The sequence below is a fragment of the Anthonomus grandis genome, chromosome 17 (genome assembly GCF_022605725.1).
Source record: "Anthonomus grandis grandis chromosome 17, icAntGran1.3, whole genome shotgun sequence".
In the NCBI taxonomy this organism is placed as follows: domain Eukaryota; kingdom Metazoa; phylum Arthropoda; class Insecta; order Coleoptera; family Curculionidae; genus Anthonomus; species Anthonomus grandis.
This window is the reverse complement of record NC_065562.1, coordinates 6,625,955-6,650,231: the sequence shown is the minus strand read 5'-3', so window position 1 is coordinate 6,650,231 and position 24,277 is coordinate 6,625,955. Positions and strand designations below refer to the sequence as shown.

General features: G+C 32.7%; 1 protein-coding gene across 1 annotated transcript in view; it reads right to left on the bottom strand.

Moving 5' to 3' along the window:
• LOC126746626 (huntingtin-like) overlaps positions 1-15,930 on the bottom strand; it is a 157,491-nt gene extending 141,561 nt beyond the window's left edge. Inside the window, exons 1-4 of the mRNA XM_050454956.1 lie at positions 15,717-15,930; positions 15,448-15,631; positions 2,008-2,286; positions 1,781-1,922 (exon numbers count right to left, since the gene is read on the bottom strand). Of these exons, the coding sequence (XP_050310913.1) occupies positions 1,781-1,922; positions 2,008-2,286; positions 15,448-15,631; positions 15,717-15,796 (685 nt within the window). The 5' untranslated portion in view covers positions 15,797-15,930. The remainder of the gene's footprint in view (positions 1-1,780; positions 1,923-2,007; positions 2,287-15,447; positions 15,632-15,716) is intronic.
• Positions 15,931-24,277: the final 8,347 nt, after the last annotated feature.

Here is a 24,277-nt window from a genome sequence, read left to right as displayed (position 1 = left end):
ACCATATGATAGAGTTATACTCTAAGATTGGCAACACCAAGCTATCAAAAAGATGGAGCCTGACATCAATGCTAAGCTCCTTGGTGGTTCTAGCAATAAAGCTGGAAATCTTTTGGTCACTGTCAACCTTGGACAAAATGTGGGAAGAAAAAGATAAATTACTAACATAACTATATTCTAAATAACTTCTAAGTCCTTTTGTTCCGTTACTTTTTCTAGTTCCACATCATTTAATACATAACTGAACGCTATAGGGCTACTATTGAGGGTGAATGACATGCAAGCACACTTACTGACATTTAATTTAAAGCTATGAATGTCTCACCAGTTAGCAACATCAGAGCAATCATTTTGTAAGTTGTGACTTCAACGCAGTCAATCTGTAAGAAACACTTGAAATCATCAGCAATTAGAAGACCCTTTGCTTTTTTAATGTTGCATATTAAGCCGTTAATGGCCGCCGAAAATAAAAGGGGACCAAGATTGGAACCCTGAGGAACCCCAGAGGTGCTCTTATGATAAATAACCTAGATCGCTTAATCTCAACGTATTGGAACCTCTTACTCAAGTATGACCTAATAAATTCAATAATGTATGTAGCTACATCTAAGTCTGACAAAGATATTAAAATCACGCAGTGTCTTACTCTGTCAAAAGCCTTTTCTATGTCAGTATATATAACGTCAACTTGTGATCGACATCTTCATGGACATATTCACAAAAGGCGGTGAGATTTGTCAAGGTAGATTTTCTCGGTAAAAACCCGTGTTGACATAAAGTAATGCGGCCTGAAATGTCATGAAATAGATGCTCAAAGATAATCAACTCGAAGACCTTTGATATGGAGCTCATAATGCGATTATTTTTAGATTATTTTAGCGATTATTTATTTATTATGTCTAGAGCCGGATTTGTGAATAGGAAGAATTTTACTAATCTTCCACTTATCTGGAAAAGTTGAGGTTTTGATGATTAAATTAAAAAGATGTTTAAAGGATTGTAAAAAATAATCACGACAGCCCTTCATGATATATGCCGGAATGCCATCAGGGCCTATTATATTATTAGCTTTAATCCTGCTAACCGCTTTAAGAATTTCATCTTCGGAAGTCATTTGGGCACAGAAAAATGACATGGCCTCCGTGGGTGAACAGTCTAAGTCATTATCAATTATAAATACTGACCTGAAAAAATTAGCAAATCCATCAGCAACCTTTTGAGAACCTGAGTAGGGTTTGTCCTCCAAAGTTATTTTCTCTAGAATGTCAGCGGAATCACGCAGAGATTTAACAAAAGACCAAAACAACTTGGGATTTCCTTTCAAACCAGATTCTACATCCCTTAAATAGTCAGCATAGGCATATATACATTATACATGAGACGACGAAGAATGACGTCAATTTGGGTAATAATACTATTCCAAATTTTTTTTCAAATTGTTTCAATATTACTATAAATATCTATAAAAAACACCGTACAGAAAATGTATTATATTATGATTATTATAATAAAAATGTATATTGTAATAAATATTTTTAATATAAAAAATTCTTATTACAGAAAGATTAGAATTTTTGTGTGGGTTTATCACGAAATTATTTCACCTTTTAATTTTATTAATTTTATGTTAAGATTTCTTGGACACCCGTAGAAAAAGTATAGTTTTCTATTTGCAAAGAATAAGCTATTATGTACCAGAAATACTTCTTTTTATAAAATAAAAGAGATAAGCTGCTACAAACTTAGAGAATGATGATTTTTAAATAAAGTAATTACTTACCTAAGATACAATTTAAACAATAGGTCAAAAAATAATAAGGCCTCCGAGAATTCACACATATTGTCTGTATACAACTAGCAGATGTTCTTCGCATTGTAGGTGAAGGTTTCACAATATTACTAAGAAATGCTTTTAGAAGAATCTGAAATTAAATTTTCACAATTATTTAAATATCCATGTTTGTGGTATTAATGCAAAACAAATTATGATTAGTTTGTAACACATACCCTAATCTCATTATCCGAGGCAAATGTTCCCAAAACTTTTAATATTTTGGGAAGGCAAGCAGCTAGGGTTTCATGTACTCCTTCTTCAGTTCTATCTGCTATTTTAATCAGAGCAGGGAAAAGATTCACCACATAGGGCTTGCCCTTATGAGGCCTTATGTGATGTGCCAAATGTGAAAAACGAGTTAGGGCTGCCCTAAGCGATCTTTGCGATCCATTTTTCTTTATTTCTTTGTGTAGTTCTATTTGTATTTTACCCGTGTGACCATCGCTCATGACCTATATATAATGAATACAAATTTCATTTAATTAAATTAAATGTGAAAATGGTTCTCTATAAAAAATATAAATATTTCAAATATAACCGACCCAGGACAAGTAATCTTAAAAAAACTATAATATCTTTCCTCATTTAGGTTAGTTATAAAATGTAAAAGTCATTTTTTGATTTATTCAGTGGTTTTCTGTCACTTCCGCTTTAACGGCAAATTGCCTTAATTTTCTAATTTTAACCATAAAATTTAATTGGGATTCTAAAAACAACGATACCTCACTTGTGAATAATTAAATGAAGTTTGAGTATTTTATAACATAAATCACGAACTAAATACATAGCAGCCTTTTTTAAGTAGCTGACAATTGACACAATATCAGACAATACTTTTTCAATAATTAATTTATTGTTTTCATAACTATTAAGATAATATTTTTATGGCAACATAAAGAAATAGATGGATTACAGCATAGGAAAGAATATGAATATTTTTATGGCAACATGAAGAAATAGATGGATTACAGCATAGGAAAGAATATGAATATCATTAATGAATCGCTCAAATCAAACCAAAACACTTATTATTGGAGATAGCAAGTCTGATCTTAAATGATAACTCTTTGCAGGAGATTAAAGTAACTAATTTTCTAGACATTCCAATTGATTGAGAAGTAAGCTTAAAACACAATATTATTACAGTAACTTTGAGGAGAAAGCTTTCATCAGGATGGTAAAGGGAGAATTAGAGCATCAGCTGTCATGGACACCATCTGTTCATTTTATTATTGAATTAAATCAAAGAGTCATATAGACCACATTTTGTTCACCTAAAAATCTTAACTCTTACATCTTTATTCATACTAGAAACTTCTTCCCTTATTTTTAAAAATTACTATTTCTAAGATCTACATTGGTAAAAAAATCAATTATACAGTGTTTATCGATGATGATCACATACATCAAATGACCTCCTCATTTAACTTGGAAAGCCGCAAGGCGATGATAAAAGTCATCCACGGAGTTCTAAATAGGTTCAATTGGTATAATATTGAATGCTATTTTACTTTTTCTCTTAGTACGTCAATGTCGTTTGATGTATTTTGGTAGACCTTTTCTTTGACATAGCACCTCGTCGACCAATCCAACGATTCGGAAAAATGATATCAAGATACCTGCGCACATTAAAACCAGAATATGGCTGAGCTTCTTGCTAGCATGAGTCATCTTGCAAAAACCATATTTGGTCATGGGGTGTATCTGGATCAACCGCATTGGGAAAAAATTACAGCTAAAGAAGGAATCAAATCAAACAACAAAAAAAGGTATGGCCTCAAAATTCTATTATTGATAATTCCAGTATACATTTACTTTTTTAGGATACTGGGTATGTGCTTCATGTATCCACGTGGATTTTCTTGAGCACAAAATTGGTAATTTTCTCTATTAACAATGCCATTTAAACAAAACATTGCTTTATCAGAGAATGGAATATTGTGTGGAAAGGCATTATTTTTATTACCCCTTGTCATCCTCACATAACTGCATTCGCCTATCAGGATCATCTTCTAAAAGTTCTTGTTCAAGGTCTACTTTATAAGTCAAAGTCAAGTTTATTAAAAAGCAAAATATGCTGTACAATTTACATGGTTAAGTCCTAGTTCTAGATTATTAACAAAACAAAAATAGATGCATTTGGTTATACAAAAAATTTAAACATTCACATCTGCGTCAAAGATACCCCAACAAATTCAGTAAAAAAATAGTTTGCACATCTTAGCAAAATACTCTTTATAAGACTGTCAAATTTGTATTTATTTAAATTTCAAATCCTTAATGGTAGCATGTTGTATAATAATTTTCCATAATGCAAAACTGTGTTTCTAGTTAAGGCGCTCTAAGATTGAGGTATTTGTAGATTTTGTCTAGATCTAGTTGGTTAAGTATGGATGCTTTCTCTTTAATGAAAGGCATTACCATGGCAGTAACGAAAAGTTTCATACAGGATCTGATCCCAAAGTGTTAGGATTTTAAGTTGCTGAAACAATATATGGGTGATACTTTTTCATTTCTTATAAACCTGTTAATAGTAGGTTGTGGAACATTGTTATCTTGGCCTAATGAACCAGATAAGGTATGTGGATTATCTCATTTTTTTTCAATATTTATTTTTAAAAAACGTGCCAGTATTATTGTAACCGCAAAAGTGCGACTTCTTGTTTGTCTGTGTGATTAATAATAAACCATTATGGTTAATAGTGATTCGGAGGGAACCGTTGAGAACAAAATTACGCCTTCAAAAAAAAGAAAGAGAACCGGTCGGATGTCAGAGGTCTCTAAAATGTTGAAGTTATCCACTCATAAAGCTGGACAGCCTTGTAATTGCTCAAGATTAAAGTGCTTTGAGGTACTTAATAAGGCGCAAAGAGCAGAAATATTGAGACATTTTAATGCTCTGAGTTCTCATGATGAGCAAAATTATTATTTAGCTGGTTTAATTACAGTCTTACCTGTCCAGCATAGAAGACCTCGTCAAAACGAGAATACTGCCAGTTTCCAAGTTAGTTATGCGTATCGAGTTCGGGTTCGCGATGGTGATATTCCAGTGTGTGCCAAAGCTTTTTGTTCCATTCATGGGATTTATTTTTTGTAATAAAATAAATTATATAAAGGAAACCCTCAAACGAAGTGGTGCAGCTCCTAAGGACAGACGTGGAAAGCATAGTGCAACTCATAGGAAGCTGGACGACTTAACAAAAGGTTTGATATGTGACCACATCAAAAGTTTTAAGGGTCGTCAGAGCCACTATAGTCAAAAAGATACAAAAAAGACCTATTTACCAGAAGAACTTACAATCAAAAAGATGTTTAACCTCTTTAAGGAAAAGCATCTAAATGCTTAAGTCTTGTATCAAACGTACAGAACAATCCTTAATAAAGAATTCAATATTGCTTTTGGATACCCTAGAAGTGACACATGCGCAACATGTGATGAATTTCAAATTAAGCTTAAAAGTTTGACTGATACTGATGAAATTAGAGAATTAACCGTTATGAACGAGTTGCATAAAAGAAAGGCTGAGGCGTTTTATTCAAGGAAAAGGCAAGCCAAAAAAGCTGCAAAAAAAAGCAACAAAAAGGAAGCCATCTGCATTGGTTTTGCAAAAAATATTTCAATTCCTAAAATTGCCACTAACGACGTGTATTATAAACACCAATTGTCTATGTACGCCTTTAATGTACATGTCTTCTCTTCGGGTCAATCTATTTTTTATACCTATCATGAAGGAGAGGCTAAAAAAGGATCAAACGAAGTTGCATCTTTTCTTCTCCATTTTATCAATAATTATTTAGACGACGATGTTGACGAACTGCAAATCTTCTGTGATTCTGCCGGAGGACAAAATAAAAACTTTACCATTTTTCGATTTAATCATTTTGTAGTAAACAACAAAATTCATAATCTGAATGAAACAGAAATCACATTCCCTATAAGAGGACGCTCCTATTTGGAATGTAACAAAAATGTAGGATTGTGGGATTTGAAGAGCCCCTTTGAGGTCCCGGAAGAGTTCGAAGAAGTCATTAGGCATTCCCGCTCCAAACCATCGCCGTTTGTTGTAGTGAGTGTGTCATAAAATATGATACTGGATTGGAAATCATTTTTAGACAAAATATATTTACAAAAATGCCCATTTAAAATCCAGATTTTGAAGGAAATGGTGGCATCATCTAATCATAGCCGCCTTATCTACTATATACCGTTCAATATACAATGGGCCAATTTTGTCTTGATTAATACGAAAACGCTTTGATCGAAATTCAGCTTTAAGATGCGGAGAATTTTTGCTGCCCGTTCCGGTATACGATGGTAAGTTATAAGAAAGTTTTAAATAAAAATGAGATGTATTAATTTTTGGAATTTTTTTACAGGTTCATTACCAATTCCAAAGGCTAAGTTTAACGACCTAATGAGCCTCATGAGGTTTTGCAGTCCAAAAGCCGTGACATTTTTTCAAAACCTGGCTCATCTCTAACTTACTTTATAATAACATGTTGATAATTAAACATTAAAAATTCCAAAAAATTAAATCTTCTTTTTTATTTCAAAAATAAAAGCAGCCGGTTTTTGTCAGTTTCAGGTGACATTGCTGCTTTTGTTCCTGCAAAACCCTGAGTGATGCAGATTTTTTTGCAATAAAGCCGTATTTAGTTTTTCTAAACTAAAAAACCATAGTCATAATACTTTATAATAATATTAACTTCTGTTTTATGTAAACTACATGTTTATATTCGTTTTGGAAATAAAAATAATTGGTTTTGAACATTAAAATTCAATTTACTCTAATGTGAAAAAAATGACATATCTGGTTTTTTCCCTGTACCCTTCACATGTAATAGTTTTTTAAAAAAATAAACATAATCTGAGATCATTGACTTTGTGTCCCTCCAATCTCTGAATTTTTATTATTAGGAGGTCTCTTTGAGAAAAATAGACTACTTTTTTGAATGGATTCTCATTAGTAGCCCATAATATCTTTAAAAAGGGCGATGCTGGAACAATAGAGAATTACCGCCCTATATCCATTCTGTGCAATTTCTCAAAGTTATTCGAGTTGGCTCTTTATAAATAAATTTTTCCCAAGGTTAAGTCCATGCTGGCCAACGATTAATATGGCTTTGTTTCTGGCCGCTTATGTACTACAAACCTAGCATTCTTCTCTCAGTTTGTGTGCGAAGCACTTAATGATAGAGGTCAAATCGATTTTATCTACACAGACTTTCAAAAGGCTTTTGACCAGATTGACCACTTCATCCTATTAAATAAGCTTGAACGCCAGTTTGGATTCTCTGATCGCTTGATAAAGCTCCTTAACTCCTATTTAGTTGACCTCTCTCAGTTTGTAGTGGTCGAATGCTTTAGATCTGCTTGTTTTTCACCCACCTCTGGAGTTCCTCAGGGCTCTAACTCGGGCCCCCTTCTCTTTAACGTTTTCGCTAATGACTTGATTTCCACCCTCAATTGCTCTCGGTTAGCATATGCTGATGACCTAAAGCTTTTCCATAGGATTGACTCTATAACAGATTGTGGTCAACTGCAAGAGAACATCAATACTGTACACCATTGGTGCGCTTTGAACTGGCTTACTCAGTTCATGAAGAGTCTCTGGCAAGGTCTACCTGTTTTAAGGATCTTGGAGTCACCTTTGACCAAAAATTTCCTTTTATCCCTCACATCGAAGATACTGTTTCTAGAGCTACTTGCATGCTGGGCTTTATTATTAGAAATTGCAAACTTTTTTTGAACACTGCCACTGCCAAAACTCTCTACTATGCATTTGTTAGATTCAGGCTGGACTACAGCTCCCTCATTTGGTCTCCCATTTACAACCAGCACATTCACCTATTAGAATCAGTCCAACGGCGATTTCTTAAATGTTTGGAATTTAAGGATGATGGAGTCTATCCTCTAAGGAGTTTTGACCATAACCTGCTGCTCTCTAGATATACTGAATGGTCACTTGCGAAGAGGAGAGCAATGCATTCGGTGAAATTCTTGTTTAATTTACTTAACCATAAAATTGACTGCCTATCCCTTTTGCAAAGGATTTGCTTTCATATACCACGCCCAGGATCTAGACAGTGTCCAGCTTTTAACTTGGACACAGCCAGGTCCAACATTCTGTACCAGAGTCCTATTCACTTTATGGGTCAAAAATTTAACACTATTGCTGATTCTTGTGACATTCACCATGACAATTTAGCACTTATTTTAAGTCACCTGCATATGGTCGGTGGGGAAGGCTAGGTTATTTAGTTTTTAGCTTAAATACATTTATTTACTAATTTTTTTTTCTGCTCTTTTGATTTAAATTAATTCTTGATTCTTATCCTAATTTAGTGTTGATTTTTTATTATTTATTTTCTCAAACTCACTACTTTTTTTTACTATATAGCAATTCTTTTATAGTTTAGTTGCATGAATCTAATACAGTTCATGCATTCATACTTGTACATTTATATATATTTAATTGATTTTCCTGTAACTGGGTATATGTAACCTGTTGGAAATAAAGCTTATTATTATTATTATAATATATCATTTTTTTTTATCTTCGCTCAAATCGGAAGGTCAATCACTGATTAAACCAGTCTCTTTCTTGAGGAATATCCTACAAACAGTTGATTGTGAAATATGATTTTCAGGAAATTTTGCATTAAATATTGCACAAACTTCTTCTTGACTTCTTATTTTATCAACTTTTTATTTTTAACACAAAACTTCTGAGTGATACCATCTTAACATTTGAACTGTTAATATTACTACAGTGAATTTACTAAGGAGTAGGGATGTGAGCAAATTTTGCTGACACGGTCACGTCACGGTCATATTGAAAATGACGGTCACGTCATTTATTTTTATGACACCATCGTCATTTATTTTTTATCAATTAAAATCTTACTGTCACAAAAATATCAGCTGATTTTCAATGTTTACTGCTTAAGACAAGCTGCAACCTGCTTAGTACATTGGCTTGGCTGGCTTGCTTACTTCTTCTCGCGATCGGCGCGTCAATTCAGGTGTTCGGCGGCATTAGTACCTTTACAATAAGAGCTATTTTATATTTTCAAAGTTTTTTCCTGTGCCTATTTATTTTTTGTTGTGTTTTGTTTCTTAAACATCAAGAAAATGGGTAGAACTAAAAGTATTGTATATAAATACTTTAATACTCTAAATAAGCCAGGACAGAAATTGAAATGTTACGAGTGTAAATTTTGTAAAAAACAGGTTGCACACCATGCAACTAGAATGGGCTAACATCTTGTTATATGTGAAATGTGTCCTGACAATGTTAAAGCAATGTTAAAAAGTGAACTAAAGCTGAATGAGTCAGAAAAATCAAACAAGAGGAAACTGGATGTGTCGGTGACTGAATCAGCAGAACAGCAAGCAGAGTTAGAAGAGGTAAGGAATAGTTTATCGGCATCGGGGCATTCGGCATCTAAAGTCCAGAGAAAGGGTAGTCGTAGTCAATGTAGCTCAATTAGTACCCTAAGCACTCTAAGCAGTTTTATTGACAACATTAAACCCGACGATCAAGATGAAATTTGGTTGATGCTAGCAAAGGCAATTTATGCTACAGGCCTGCCCTTAAATATAACAGAAAATATATATTGGATAGACCTTTTTAAAAAAATCAGACCGTCCTTGACGTTGCCTTCACGTTTTGTTTTATCAAATTCGCTTTTAAATGCTGTATTTAATCAAGTTGAAATCGAAGTGACAGATAATTTAACAAATGCTAAAGTCCTGGGCATTCAAAGCGATGCATGGACTAACATACGGAATGAGAGCATAATTAATTTTGTTATAGCCACACCCCAACCTGTTTTTTACAAATCATTGTCTACTGAAGAAAGTAGACATACAGGTGAGTACATGGCAGTTCAAATAGAAATGGTATACAATGAGGTGGGAATTAACAAAATAATCGGCTTTTGCTCAGACAATGCCGCTAATATGAAGAAATCTTGGGATTTGCTACAAAGTAGATATCCAGACAAACCAATTTCATTTTACGGTTGCGCAGCACATACACTTAATTTATTGGTTACTGATATAATGAAATTAAAGACCACAGAAACTCTTCTTAATGCCTCGAAGTCCATAATAAAGGCAATAAAAAATAAATCGGTTTTAACTTCTGCATTTAAAAGAATTTCAAAGGAAAAGCAAAAAGGTGAATCCTGCACCCTTAAACTTCCAGTAGCAACAAGATGGGCTTCCATAGTTACAAGTTTTGAGAGCCTACAAATAAACAAAAGTACTCTTCAAGCAATGGCAATCACAGAAGAGTATCAGACATTGCTTGAAAAAAGGAATAAACATGATATTCTTGATGATATATTCTGGACGAAAATCGAAAATTTTTAACTTTATTACAACCAATAAAGAAATGGATTTTGCGTTTGGAGTCAGACAAGTGCAACATTAGTGAAGTACAGCTGTTGCATTTTATGAAATTGCTATTGTTTTTGAAAACCAATTGTCTACCTCGCCCTTATTGAAGCTGGAGGAAAAAAAAGTAACAGAAAGTCTACTTGAAAGGCAACAGATGTGCCTTAGAGAAATACATGAGTAAGTAATAAAGTACTTGAAAATTTAGCCGCCTATAGGAGCAGCGAAGGTTTTTGGGGATTAAAATTTGTGCAGGATTGTGAAAAAAATGTTAACATTTTACCTTTGATATACTGGAAAGGTATTTGTACTGGAATGCCACTTTGACATGTGGCAGAAGCTGTACTTGGCATGCCAGCTACTTCAGCAGCTACTGAGAGAACTTTCAGTTCTTATGGATTTATAATTATTTATTTAAAACTATTTCCTCATAAAAGCGTTAAACCGAGCAAAGAAATAAGTTTCGGATTAGGATTAGTTGACAAGGAGAGACATGTCAGACATGTGTATTCTAGGATAGAACAAAATCGCTTAGGTATTAACATCATTATTTTTATTTTAAGAAATATAGAAAAAACAGTATTATTCTAGAAACTATTCCCGATGCCGATGAAGAACCGTCTGGACCGTCAAAATCACCATTACCCTCTACCTCCACCTCTAAAACCTTACTTGATAACGGAAATGAACATGTAAGCTGTACCAGTGACCAAGAAGGTAGTACCACTGACGAAAGCATTAGTCTTATTGAAGAGTTGAAAGGTATACTTTCCAAATCTCAAAATGAACTTAGCTTCAGTGATATCTATAATTATGAGACTGAAGAAGAAGAAAATTACAAATTTTAGTGAAATCCAGTTTTATTACTTTTATTACCTACCTTTATAAGCATTTAGTTTGAATTTACATATTTATGTTATTTTTTAATAATACTAAAAATATTTATAAATAAACTTTGTTTTATTTATAAATATTTTTTATTATGAGAATTTAATGTTTTGTTTTACGTTGTATTATATTTTTTTGTTTAAAATATGTGTTTTTATTGCTATAATAAGTACCTAGTCTGATATTGAAAATCAGAAAATATAAATGACCATAAATGACAAAAATGACCAATAAATGACCATCATTTTACATCCCTGCTAAGATTGCTATAAATTTTTAAAAAATTGACAGATCAGGTCTGTATTTTGAGTTCACTTTAAAATACCTCTTAATGAAAAAACTAGTGTCAAAGTAATTCATAGTGTCATTGGAATTTGCTGATTCACATTTTAAATAAAATCAATGGGTAATAGAAATTATCTATAGAATACATTATTAAGTAAAAATGAAATAACATATTTTAGTTAAGAAAAACTGATTGACTTTTTTTTAAATGAGGCTGCCTTGAACATCACTTGAACCACTGTTCCATTTAATTTTGTAGGGGTCAATTTCACCCTACTCAATGGGTTGAAATAGCAAAGTTCAAAATAGACTCAAAAGGTCACCTAATTTTAAATGTTTTCCCTGTGGTTCACCATTTTGCTAAGAATGAAATATGATTTTTATGTGGGATTTTTGTGTATACACTATATACACTAAGACATCCTAATGGGGTGGTCCCAATAAAAAACTTTTAGTAGAAAAATTAAAAATACTATTAAATAGTTAACTCTTGTATAGTAGATATTAAAATACCTTAATGCCTTTTGGTAAAAAAAATTCAGTTAAAAAAGTTAAAAATTAGTTAAGTTAAAAAATCAATTACAAGGTGTTTCAAAAATATGAGAAAAGTTAAAAAAAATTTGTATTGAAGCTAAAATGCACTTGAAATATATGTAATTTTACATTTGAAGCCCTTGGAGTGAAAAGGATGCAAGCCACAAAATCCTTATACCCGACTTTTTTATTTGAAGTTACTCAGAAATAAAGGTACTAGCCACATACAGCATATTTTTATGATCGGTCAATAGATGGGGCTACTGTGCTAAAGTGTCGTTTTCACAAAATCTGCTGTGTGATGAAAATTTTTGGTTTAAGGTTACAAGCCCCCATCATGAGTAGCCCAGGATGTTTAAAGAGTTTTCAAGTAATTCTAGTGAAAAAAATAGCGGTGGATGGAATTCTGACGATAGTGTAAAAGACAGAGACTACGTAGAGAGTGAAAATGAATCCAGTGCATCATCCTGTGAAGAGCAACGGGTATGTATTTGAGGTTATGTGGCTTAAACCTTTTTTCTGAAAATTGTAGCTATGTATTTTTGCCATTATTTTTGTATATTTTCTTAAAATATCTGTAATAATGTTTATGGCAATTCCCTTACGGGAGTATGACATTTTTGACAGGTATAATATTATTTTTTTTGACATAACATTTACTTTGTTTGTTATCATCATCCCAATATGTTTGTCAGAGTATTAAAATAACCATATATAGCGGATTTTTTGTTTACAGGGATCTAGAAAAAAACGCCGTGCTGAGCTTCCTACCCCTGAAAAAAGGAACAAAACTAAATGACGAAAAAAAACGTCGAAAGATCTGAATTAAGAAAAATAGTCGAAATCTTGGTTCGCCCTATATAAATAAAAAAGGCAAAAATATTGAAGCCATAGTCTTAGGTCCACCATGTGGTTGCAACAAAAACTGTAAGATGTTGCTTCAAGGTACAGAAAATAAAATTTTTGACGATTTTTGGAATATTGGCGATTATGACAAGCAAAACGCGTATTTATTTCATAACATAAAGCAGTTGCCAAAAAAACGTTTATACCCCAAGAAAATAAAGACAGCTGCCTCTTCCCAGAAGTTTAGTTTTCACTATTTTGTGAGGGTCAATGGCTTTGATGTAAAAATATGTAAAAGAGAATTTATTTGCTATGGTCTGACGTCTCAGAAGCGATTACAGCTTCTGCACAAACAAATGCTTGAAGGCCTAACCACACCTAAACCAGATCAATAAGGGAAGTTTCTAGTGCATCATAATAAAATACCAGAGGAGGCCTGCCAGTCAGCTCGAGACCATATTAATATTATTCCAAAATACACAAGCCATTACAGTGGGAAAAAAAATCCTCATAAGACTTACATTAATCATGACCTCAATATATCTTCTTTATACTATGATTATTAAGCCTTGGTGTGTTGAAAAAAATATAATACCTATAAGTCAGGATAAATACAGAAGGATATTTTGTTCTGAGTTTAATATAGGATTTAAGCTACCAAGAAGCGATACCTGCAAGATATGCGATAAACTAGATGTAAACATTGAGAATTCTAAAGAAGATGAAGAATCTCTAAAGAAGTTAAAGACAGAAAAGGAGTTGCATTTAAGGCGCGCTGAAGCAATGCAAAATACTTTAAAGGATGAAATAAAAATGGCTGCTTTAAAGGATACATATGTATTATCATTTGACCTTCAGCAAGCACTCCCTGTACCCTCTTTAACAACTGGTCCTGCTTTTTACTTAAGGAAGGCATGGGTATATAATCTTAGAGTCCATGACTGTATGAATGATAAGGGCTATATGTACATGTGGTCTGAGAATACTGGTAAAAGAGGCGATGAGATTTCCAGTATTCTCTTTACACATTTCAAAGAACAAGAACACCTCCCCAAAAACCTTATTGTACATACAGATAATTGTGGAGGTCAAAATAAGAACTGGGTCTTAATGAGCTGATGGAAGCAGTTGGTTACAGAAGGTGTATTTGAATCCATAGAGCATAGATTCTTAATAGTGGGGCATACTCATCTTCCGTCCGATAGGGACTTTGCTATGATAGAGAAATATAAAAAGAAGATAAAGGCAGTATATGAACCAGCAGATTGATATAAGGCAGTAAGTAAGTGTAAGAGAACCAATCCGTTTAAAGTTACTGTAATGAAGAGAGAAGACTTCTTTTCATTCAAATCTTTAGAAGGAAATATTACTAAAAAAAAGCTTACCAATGAAGAAGAAAAAGTTGCCTTCAGCAAAATTTGTATCTTTAAGTTTGACAGCATAAACCCCAAACTTTTAAAGATAAAACATTACTTAAATGAAAATTTTAAAAATGTAAATATTAGAAAAAAAGGTATTAGAAGGCAATGTTTAACAGAATGTTTAAAACAAAAATATATGGAGCCAATAAAAATAAACCCCAAAAAAATTAATAATTTATCACTTTTGCTACCATATATACCTGAAGTAAGCCATCATTTTTTTTTTTGGATATTGGCGCAAGAAAAGTGGTTAGCCAAGAAGGGGCATTACCGATGGATATAGAGTATTTGAATGAAGACTACATTAAGTGATGACAATTAATTTATTTTTCATTAAACTTTTATGTTTTTTCAGTTTACCTTTATTTTTTCATGCAAAAGGATACAAGCCACATTTTTTTGCAAATTAAATTCCAAAAAAGTAAATCTAGTGTTTTTTTTTTAAACCTTTTTATTGGTATAAGACTAGGTAAGGTGTTTTATCTTTTACAACCGAATTCAAATAAAAAGAATTTAATTTTGATTTTGTGGATTAAATATGATTTTCCAGAGGAGATTTCTCAAAACCTACTGCATGTGGCATACATTGTTTTCACGCCAAGGCCTTCATTTATAAAGGACTCAATCACATTATATTAGAATATAGTTTATTAGTGTTGTAAAAAATATTCTTAGAAATACTTAATTAAATTTAATACAACCAAGGATATGAGTGATTTTTTAGATATTTTCTAAATTTCTTTTAATTTTGTTATATTTTAATGGATTGGTATAAATATTAGTAAATATCTAGAAAGGAGGATGATAGAAATGGAAGAATAAAATCTGGTAAATTCATTTATTTTATGGATATTTTCAGTATTGGATGATGTTCTAATAACAGTCTTACTTTCTTAGGTAAAAAGAGAATACTAATAATTTTATTATAATAGTTTTTTTTTATAATCTTTTCAGGCTTCAATAAGAACGCAAAATAAAATTTGTATTCTTACTAGTCAAAGAACAACAATTTCACAAGTAAACTAGACATTTACATTTATCAGCTATGGAGTAATTCTATTAGTACTAGTTATTAGAACCTTCCAAAGTGCAGTTTATTTAGTGCAGTGCTTTTACAGTTTTTCTTTCAAGTTATTTACAGGGGATTCATTAAAGTTTGTGTATGGCTAATTATCATTTAAAATGTTTTTATGAAGGTCCTTATAAGGTAATGATTAAAAAAATTTTAATCTTACCCTGATTATTCTATTAAGGCATTCTTCACTAGTCATTCGAATATCAGCATCACTATCGTCACATAACTTCAAAAACGTCTCAATTGTGACTTCAAGAAGTACTGGCAAATTAGTTGAAACTTTAATTGTAGGATTTGAAAAGGCTTCTGAGACTACATAACAATGATGAATTTTGTCTTTTTTTCTGTAAAAAGTAAATATTGGTTTATAAGAAATGAAAATATAGTAGTAAAACAAATAAAACAAAATTTAAACTTCTATTTACTTACCTGGATTGGTCAGGAGGCTGATTTTGAGACAAAATTTTCAAAACCTCTAAGGATTTTTGCAACCGTTCTTGAGAAGCCATCTTAACACTAGATTCAAACAGTTAACTTATAAAAATATTCTAACATACAAAATCATTTGCCTAATTACAGTATATCTACTACTAAAACCTGAACAACTCAATATTTTCTTAGCTATTTCTAAAAAATAGCAACACTTAAATAACAAAAAAATAAACATCAAAATCAGCTGGAATATTGACGTATAGTTGACATTTGACACCTACAAACTGTTTATTAACCGATTCCAAGCTTTTCAGAATTCACCGGTGGATACACCGGGTTGCACCGCAAATAACCGAGGCGTTTCAGAATTAACCCGGTACAAAAAAATCCCACGTTTAAAAATTAACAGGTGAAATCAGCTGGTTGTGACCGACGAGATATCGGATTAACCGGAATTTTAAGGTAGAATCTCGGTCAAATAGATTCTTCCTAGGATTAACCTAACCTAGTTTTGCATTCTTACGGCTTAGTTTTGTTAAATTTGTTGTTGCTCAATTTTCATTTTGATTTTTTTTGGATATTTTAACCCCTTACTAACACACGTCATTATTCGAATCATATCTACAGAAAATTTTTTAAAAAATCAAAAAAAATAAATAATAACAATTAGTTATTGTTTTAACATCGAACTAAGTGCTAACCCATTTTTGATACGACGTTTTTCTAATCATAAATAAAAAATGGTTCCTTCAATCAAAATAGAACCCTACCCTCTAATTCATTGTACTCAAAACAATTCTTGTTAAAAGGTCTTCATATAGGGTTGCCAACCCTCCCGATTTAGGCGGGAGGCTCCCGCTTTTTTACTTAACCTCCCGACTCCCGCAACCTTAAACAAACCTCCCGCTTTTCGGCAAGTAAAAAAACGCACCGGATTTTATCCACGTTCTTTCTATTAGGTCGTAACTGTTTGTTTTTTTTTGAGGTTGATAGTAAGGATTTTTCTAATAGTAGTGATTTAAGTGATGAGATTGATTGGGTTGGGGAAATAAGTGTTGACGAAGATGATAAGCAAGAAAAAAAAAATTTCGGTATTTGAGACAAATAATTCAAATCAAGGCTGGACCTTCTATTCTATTAAAAAATCTAAATGGATTATAAAGTTTAATAATGAATAGAGCCAAGCTTATTCTTGGATTTGTGAATCACATTTTACAATAAATCAGGGCGGAGAAAACGCTATAATTAAACACATGAAAACTGAAAAGCACAAAAAAAATTCGACTAAAGATTTGCAGGAAAAAAAAATTATACATTTTTTCTTTTAATAATTTAGACTTAGATTTGACCGCTCAAGCAAAATGTGCTTTTGTCTTTCGCTCTATAAATCGTATTTACAGTTATTTATGGATTTACGTTATTTATTTACATTACAGCCTATTGCGCAGATAAGTGTTGAACAATGAATTTATTAATAGCACAAAAAAAGTGAACGAATTGAAGGAATTTTTCATTTTTTGCGGAAAAGAATGGTCCGATTTATCAAGAACCATTCCAACAAGAAGGCTTTCTTTAATTCCTGCCACTGAAAGTCTTTTAAAACATTTTACTCCCGTTAAATCTTATTTTCACAAGAATGACCTCCACTACTACTGTGATCTTTTTTTGGAAATGAGCTTGCTGAATCCTATTTAGGTAAGCACCTATTAGTTATTTTAACGTCTTAAAATTTGTTATATCAAGGTTTTTTCCAGTTGTATCTCTATTGAGATTAATTTTTGGCTGGTGAAAATTTTGCTATGATAAAGATCTTTATATAAATTAGTTTTATTCTTGTAAACTGCATAAATAAACTGCATGCTTTTTTTGTAGGTTTATTACTTAATATCGGTGCACAATACAATAACTATAAGTTAGAATCTGAAAAAACGTTATCAATAAATTATTTAATATTATGCCATCATTGAGAGGGCCATAAAAGTTAAAAAAGAAACAATAATAATATGGATCCATCATAGCGCTTCCTCTATTAGGAAAGTCTGATGATAACTCGAAAGTTGCCATGTTTAAACGAGAAGCAGATGTATTTTTGGAGAGAATTATAAACTAAAGTTGTTGAAAATATATTTAAATTAATTTGTAAATATTACTTTGATGATGATAATAAGTTTAAATCACTTAGTGCAATGGCTTTGCAAAACAAGCTAAATATGAATAAGTTTTTGAAAATTTGTGAAGATTTCCCTATCGAAATTTGAATTTTTGAAGAATTTGTTATCGTACTAAATTTCATAGAAACCTTTTTGGGAAATTTTGATGAGCTGGCTGCAAATCAGCAATGCCTTTAAGTTTTACAAAATTTGCTCGTTAGTTTTCTCCCTTCTGCAAGAAAATGCTATCACCAAAGGAATTTTTAATTTAATGGGTTTGACATAGAGAAAAGAGAGAATCAGACTGGACGTAAAAACATTAAAGCCGAGTTAATGGTCAAACATAATTTTATCTAATCTTGTCAATTTTTAAAAAAGTATTGTGCAAATATTATAAAAAAGGTAAAATATTGCCAAAAATATTAATAACGTTTAGTGACATTTTATTTTTGCTATTATATTACATACGTAAATGTATTTAGTTTTGATGTGTTCCACTTTTTAGGAAGAAGGTTTTATTTTATTTGTTTTTGTATATAATATATTTTTTGCTTAGTTTAAGGTTTTAAAAATATTCTTTTACATTTTGATTTGTTTCTACTTATTCATTTTGTCTTCGAAAAATTGGTCAAGATTTGTTAAATAGTTTCAAAATAAATTATCAAGTTTTGCCATAGAAAAGAATCTGAACCGGAGTTAAGACCTGACATTTTAAACGACTATTATTGTAATATACCTAATATCTTGCTCAAGGGCATTCGTAGTAATATTGATCCCTTACACTATCTTCAACAAGTGTCGGTTGAACATTCATTTTTCTTTTATCCTATCGATCTTACCGAAGTAAGAAATGAAATCAAACGCCTAAAAAACCATAAATCATCTGGAGCTGATGGGATATGTTCGAGGTTGTTACTCTTTTTGCCTGATTCAGCCTTAAATGCTTTAGTTTCTGCCATAAACAATTCTTTACATATTGGCATTTTTCCTTCATGTTTAAAAGAGGCAGTGGTTATCCCTCTTCATAAGGGTGGAGATTTGGATCAGCCTTGTAATTTCCGTCCCATTTCTATTTTGTCTACCCTCTCTAAGATTTTGTCCTTTTTACATCATAATGACATTTTGTCTGCAAATCAGTTTGGATTTCAAACCGGTAAAGGGACACATGATGCTGTTTTTAGCTTTTTGGAGAGCTTCTATGTGTCCTTGAATTCTGGAGAGTCATCGGCGGCAGTGTTTTGTGATCTATCCAAAGCATTTGACTGTGTGGATCATGGAATACTGTTATCTAAGCTCGATAAATATGGTTTTAGGGGCGTAGCGTTGCGATGGCTTGAGTCCTATCTATCAAATCGTACTCAGAAGGTTACAGTGCGTGGGCTTTTGTCTGCTTCTAGATCCCTAAAATGCGGCGTTCCCCAGGGTTCTTCCAACAGGCTCGTGTTTAAAGTAAGAAAGACGTCTATTATGGGGTTTAAGTGCGGGGTCTGTGTTTGACGAAAATTTTCTCTTGCAGAATAAAGAGTGCTGCAAGTTCCTAGGAATTACCATTGATGATCGCCTTCGGTTTGAAGATCATATTTTACATTTAGCTGAGAAATTATCTTCTGGATGTTTTGCAGTAAGAATGGCAAAACAAGAGCTGGGAGGGGTGGTTGCACGTTCAGTGTACTTTTCACTTATTGAATCTCATATTAGGGTTTAACCAATAAGGGGCTACTTAACATTGTTTTTGTTATTCAAAAAAAAGCAGTTAGATACCTGTGTTCTGCTAAGTTAAGAGATTCTTGCAAACCCCTCTTTATTTCTAAAAAAATTCTAAGTCTTTTTTCACTCTTTATCTTAGAAACAGCTGCTCTTATTCACAAAATTCCCAAACTACCCTCTGACACTGGCCATTTGACTCGTCGTGTAAATGATGTTCCCCTACCTATTTCTACGTCTTCCCTTACCAAAAACTCATTAATTTACATAAGTAGAAAAATCTACAATCATGTTCCTCTATGTGTTAGACCTATATCGGATGTTAAGAAATTTAAAAGAGAACTAAAGACGCTTTTATTGGCTAAGGCATATTATAACCTGGATGACTTTTTTAATGATAGGTTTTAACCTTGGACATGTTGGAAAGTTTTTTTCTCCTTTTCTCTTCTCTAGTTTTGTCAACAAGTTTTCCTTTATTTAGTAATTGATTGTTTTATTTAGTTATCTTTAATTCAAGTATGTTCAAAAAGTTTTGTCTTCTTGTGTTTAATTTTGTTTATTGTTTTGTCAATTTTTGAAATTGCATTTTTGTTTTGTTTTTTAAGCTTGTAGGATGCTTGTACACAACATTATTCTTACGTAATATAGCACATTTTCTTTCTTTCTTTCTTTCAAGTTTAATAAATGTATTATTTTCCCCTCAAAGACACTACGCGCCTCCCGCTTTTCAATTTTTAAAATCTGGCAACCCTATCTTCATAAAATGCATTTACTGCCAAGAAACCTTGTAAACGATAGTATACCACTTATACCAATTATTAACCTATTACATAAATTAATGGGAAGTTTTAGCTAAGAAATATTTAGATTACCTGTATTCAAATTTTTTAGCATTTTTAATACTGGACTTATAACGCCATGACGAAAATGTCTTCCTTATATTCATTCAACCATTCCACGACATCTTTTTCATTTTTCATGTTGCCCCTATACAAATTTTCGGTAACTTTTATTAGTCTCTCCATAATTAATTAATTATTACACTCCAATATTGCACGAATTGTAATGACGTAATATTGCACTGTAAAGGCTAGCGTCCACTATACTATACAGATCGCATCGGGCCTCATCGCAACGCAATAATGCTTTCACGTGGAAACAAATGAGAGTGCGTCCACTCGAGGCGCGTCGCATCGGGGCGGATTTTTGCGGACGGCACGTTGCGACCCGTCTCAAGTTAATGTAGAGTGATAGCAGCACAAACGCATTTTAGTATTTTTGGTTAATTCTTTATTGCTTTACCCACAAATTAACTAGGAAATTAATTAGAAATGGACGAAGAATTGCTAATATCATTAGGGTCCCAGTATAAGGAACTGTACGACACGGGAGATGCGAGGTACCACGACGAACAAAGAAGAAACAATATATGGCAAGAAATTGCAGTTTTAATGAAATTAAGGGTACATAGTACATAGGTATTTCAGACGCATTTATTTACCTAATTAAATAATAAAATGTCAGATACATATATGTAAAATAGACGGTAGCGAAGTATATATTATTCGTTATGACGAAATCCTCGTCTTACGACCTGTAATTGCCAAGGAAGTGATCCGAAATTCGATACAAAATATTGTTTAAACTTGTCCCGAATACTAAGAGCAAGTTGTGTTGTGTTGCATTTCCACCAAAGTGTGGTAAATTCACTAATCCTTCCAATGTTTCATTATTTTCTTTTAAATCGTTTTGTAACCCCACATTGATGGTAATTAAAAAGTTGTGTAAACAACAAGTTGCTGCCACTACAATGTTAATATGTTCAGGGGTCATGGATAATCGTCTTTCGTATATTCTAAAGCTTCTGCATAGTATGTCAAACGCATTTTCACTGACCCGTCGTGCTCGGCTTAGCCTATAATTAAACACTTTCTTCTTTTCAGAGGCTAAAGTCTGGTTACCAGGATATGGTCTTATTAAATGCCTTCCCAAAGGAAATGCTGCATCTTCAATGATAACATGAGGCATAGCATCTTCAGTGCCAGGAAGTGGTTTGTCATGAGGAATGTTCAGTCTGTTCTCTGCTAGCGCTTTTCCGAAATTGGAATTCGAAAAAATATTTCCATGGGAGTTTTTCCCTAGGCCGCCAATGTCGACCACCAGAAATTTATAATCGGCGCCTACCAAAGCTAATAAAACCACAAAAAATGTTTTTTTATAGCCAAAGTATTTCGATCCACTTTTTGCGGGACATTCTATAACAACTTGTTTCCCGTCTAAGGCACCTATACAGTTGGGAAAATTCCATTTATCCCAAAACTGACAAGGTATTGTTTCCCATTGTTCTTCCGAAGGTGCGTCAATTTTCATTCTTTGCCATATTGCTGTACAAGTTTCGTAGACTATAGCTCTTACAGTCTTTTTTCCTAAACGAAAACTGAAAGCAAGTGATCGAAAAGAATTGCTAATCGCCAAAAACCTGGAAAAGATTTTAATTATTAGTGTTTATACCCGCAAAAAAAAATTAATATTGTTTATTTAATATATCCATACATTTTCTTTTTAGCATCCGAATGTCGGGACCGCTGGAAAAGGCTAAGAGACAACTTTAGGCGCGCAAAAAATTTGCGAAAAACCAAGAGTGGACAAGCCGCTACAAAGAATAAGCCTATTAAATATGAGAAAGAAATGCAATTTCTAACTTGTTATTTGGAAACTCAGGAAAAATGTTTAACAAACATTTCGAGACAGTCGAGTGATGATGAAGAAGCTGTGCTTGATCACATGTCGCCACCATCTACACCAGGGTCCCAATCCCAAATGAGTTCCAATTCAACTGTTTCATGTTCAAAAAAAAAGAAAGTACAGGACGAATATGGCCAGTCCTCAACCACGGCAAAAACACTGTTTCAGTCCTATATTAAGAAAAAGTATGACCAACCTCGCCAAGAACCTGACACAGTTGTTGACTTTTTTACTAATTTGGGGCGTACAGTGAAAACTTTTCCTGAAGACATCCAAATTTGTGTGAAAGGTTTCGTTTTTAAAATTATAAATTACGCTTAATTGGAAATGTTACAGCGAAAAGCAAGCCATGAACAATATTTTAATCGTCCTACTGTGCGAAGCCATTATCAAGAACTAGTCCGAATGCCAGTGTTACAGACAGGTCAAATTGCAACGACTGGATCAAATACTATGGTCCAAAGCAATGAACTTAATTTATTCTCCAGTTTCACCTGGACAATCCTCACCAGTTGCACAAGCTGGACCAGCTGATTACGCAAACAAGACATATATGCAGATGGGAATTTCTAACGTTTCCTGAACGTTGATGTTAGTAGACTAAAAACTTAATACATTTATATAGAAATTAGAATAAAATGTAGTAAGTATAAAAAATATGAATTAAAGTTTATCATCGCAGAAATAATAGTTTTTGATTTCATGCCGTGAAACATTAAAAAATGAGCTATGATCATTTTGCATAAAATTATTCTGATGCATGTTTCTTAATAAGAATACTACTTACCTGAGACAGACAGCCAGTCGTTCATATGGCTCTACTGGTTCTCTGTTTTATAAGGTCGTTATTTAAAATATGCAGTAATTCTTCAAATTTTTCTTCTGACATACGAAAATATTCAAAAAATTTTGTAGGGTCTTTTTTCAAATCTGGAAATTAATAATACGGAGAATTTCACCGTATAGTTTTCTTTGCCTGCATATATCGTGAACCCACATTTTATGTTTACGTTTCTTTTTTTTCGTTTTTTCTTCCTTTTCCAGCAATATTTGAAACAGGAACAACTCTTCATCAGACGTATCTATTTCCATTTCAGGACTTTTTTATCAGTTCAATAATTAAAATAACTCAAATTTCAATAGTGTTGAAAACGCTCGTCCCACCCCATCTACAATAAACACAAAAACGACTAAACTGAAACTGGCTAAATATACAGTATACCTAAAAATATCCGTCTTGCTACGTCTATAGTGAACGCAGTTGCAAGAAATGCGGCCCGGTCGCGTAATTACCAACCCTAACCCGTTACAGTGCTAACCGATTCCGACTATGGCCGGCAGCAAAATTTACAAACCATATCCCGATGCAGTTCTCTGGTACCTGTACGAAGTTAGAATTCGTAACACCGTGCTTTGTTTTTTATGATGATTATGACATAAAATTTTCAGTTTCATCCTAACCTAACATTTTTAAACTGTTGTTTTTTTTTCGTGGCGTACTTTTAAGTATTCATAAAGTGTTGTGTAAAGTTTATTGCATAAAAAATGGAAGTTATAAAACAACTATTTTCGTTTGACGACTTATCAGATATCGATTTGAGCGAAGTCGTTATAAAAGACGTTAATTGTTCCCAAATTACTGTAAGAACTAAGTTTCAAGATTCAAATTACTCGGAAGCAATAAAAAAATGGATGCAAGGGTTTCAAGAGTCTTCTGCAGCAAACTGGATTGTGTATAAAACGTTTTCCAATCTTAAGATATGTTTATACAAGAAAATATTTAAATGCCAGCACAGTGAAAAAAACAAAGCCAAAAGTAATGTAAAGAGCCGCCGACAAAATTTTGAATGCAACGCCAGCATTACCTTTGTTATTAAAAAAATAAACAAGGGTACTATGAATGATTCGTTTTTATTGAAGGGATTGAACGTTGTTATTCTGGTAAGTGAATTGAATTTT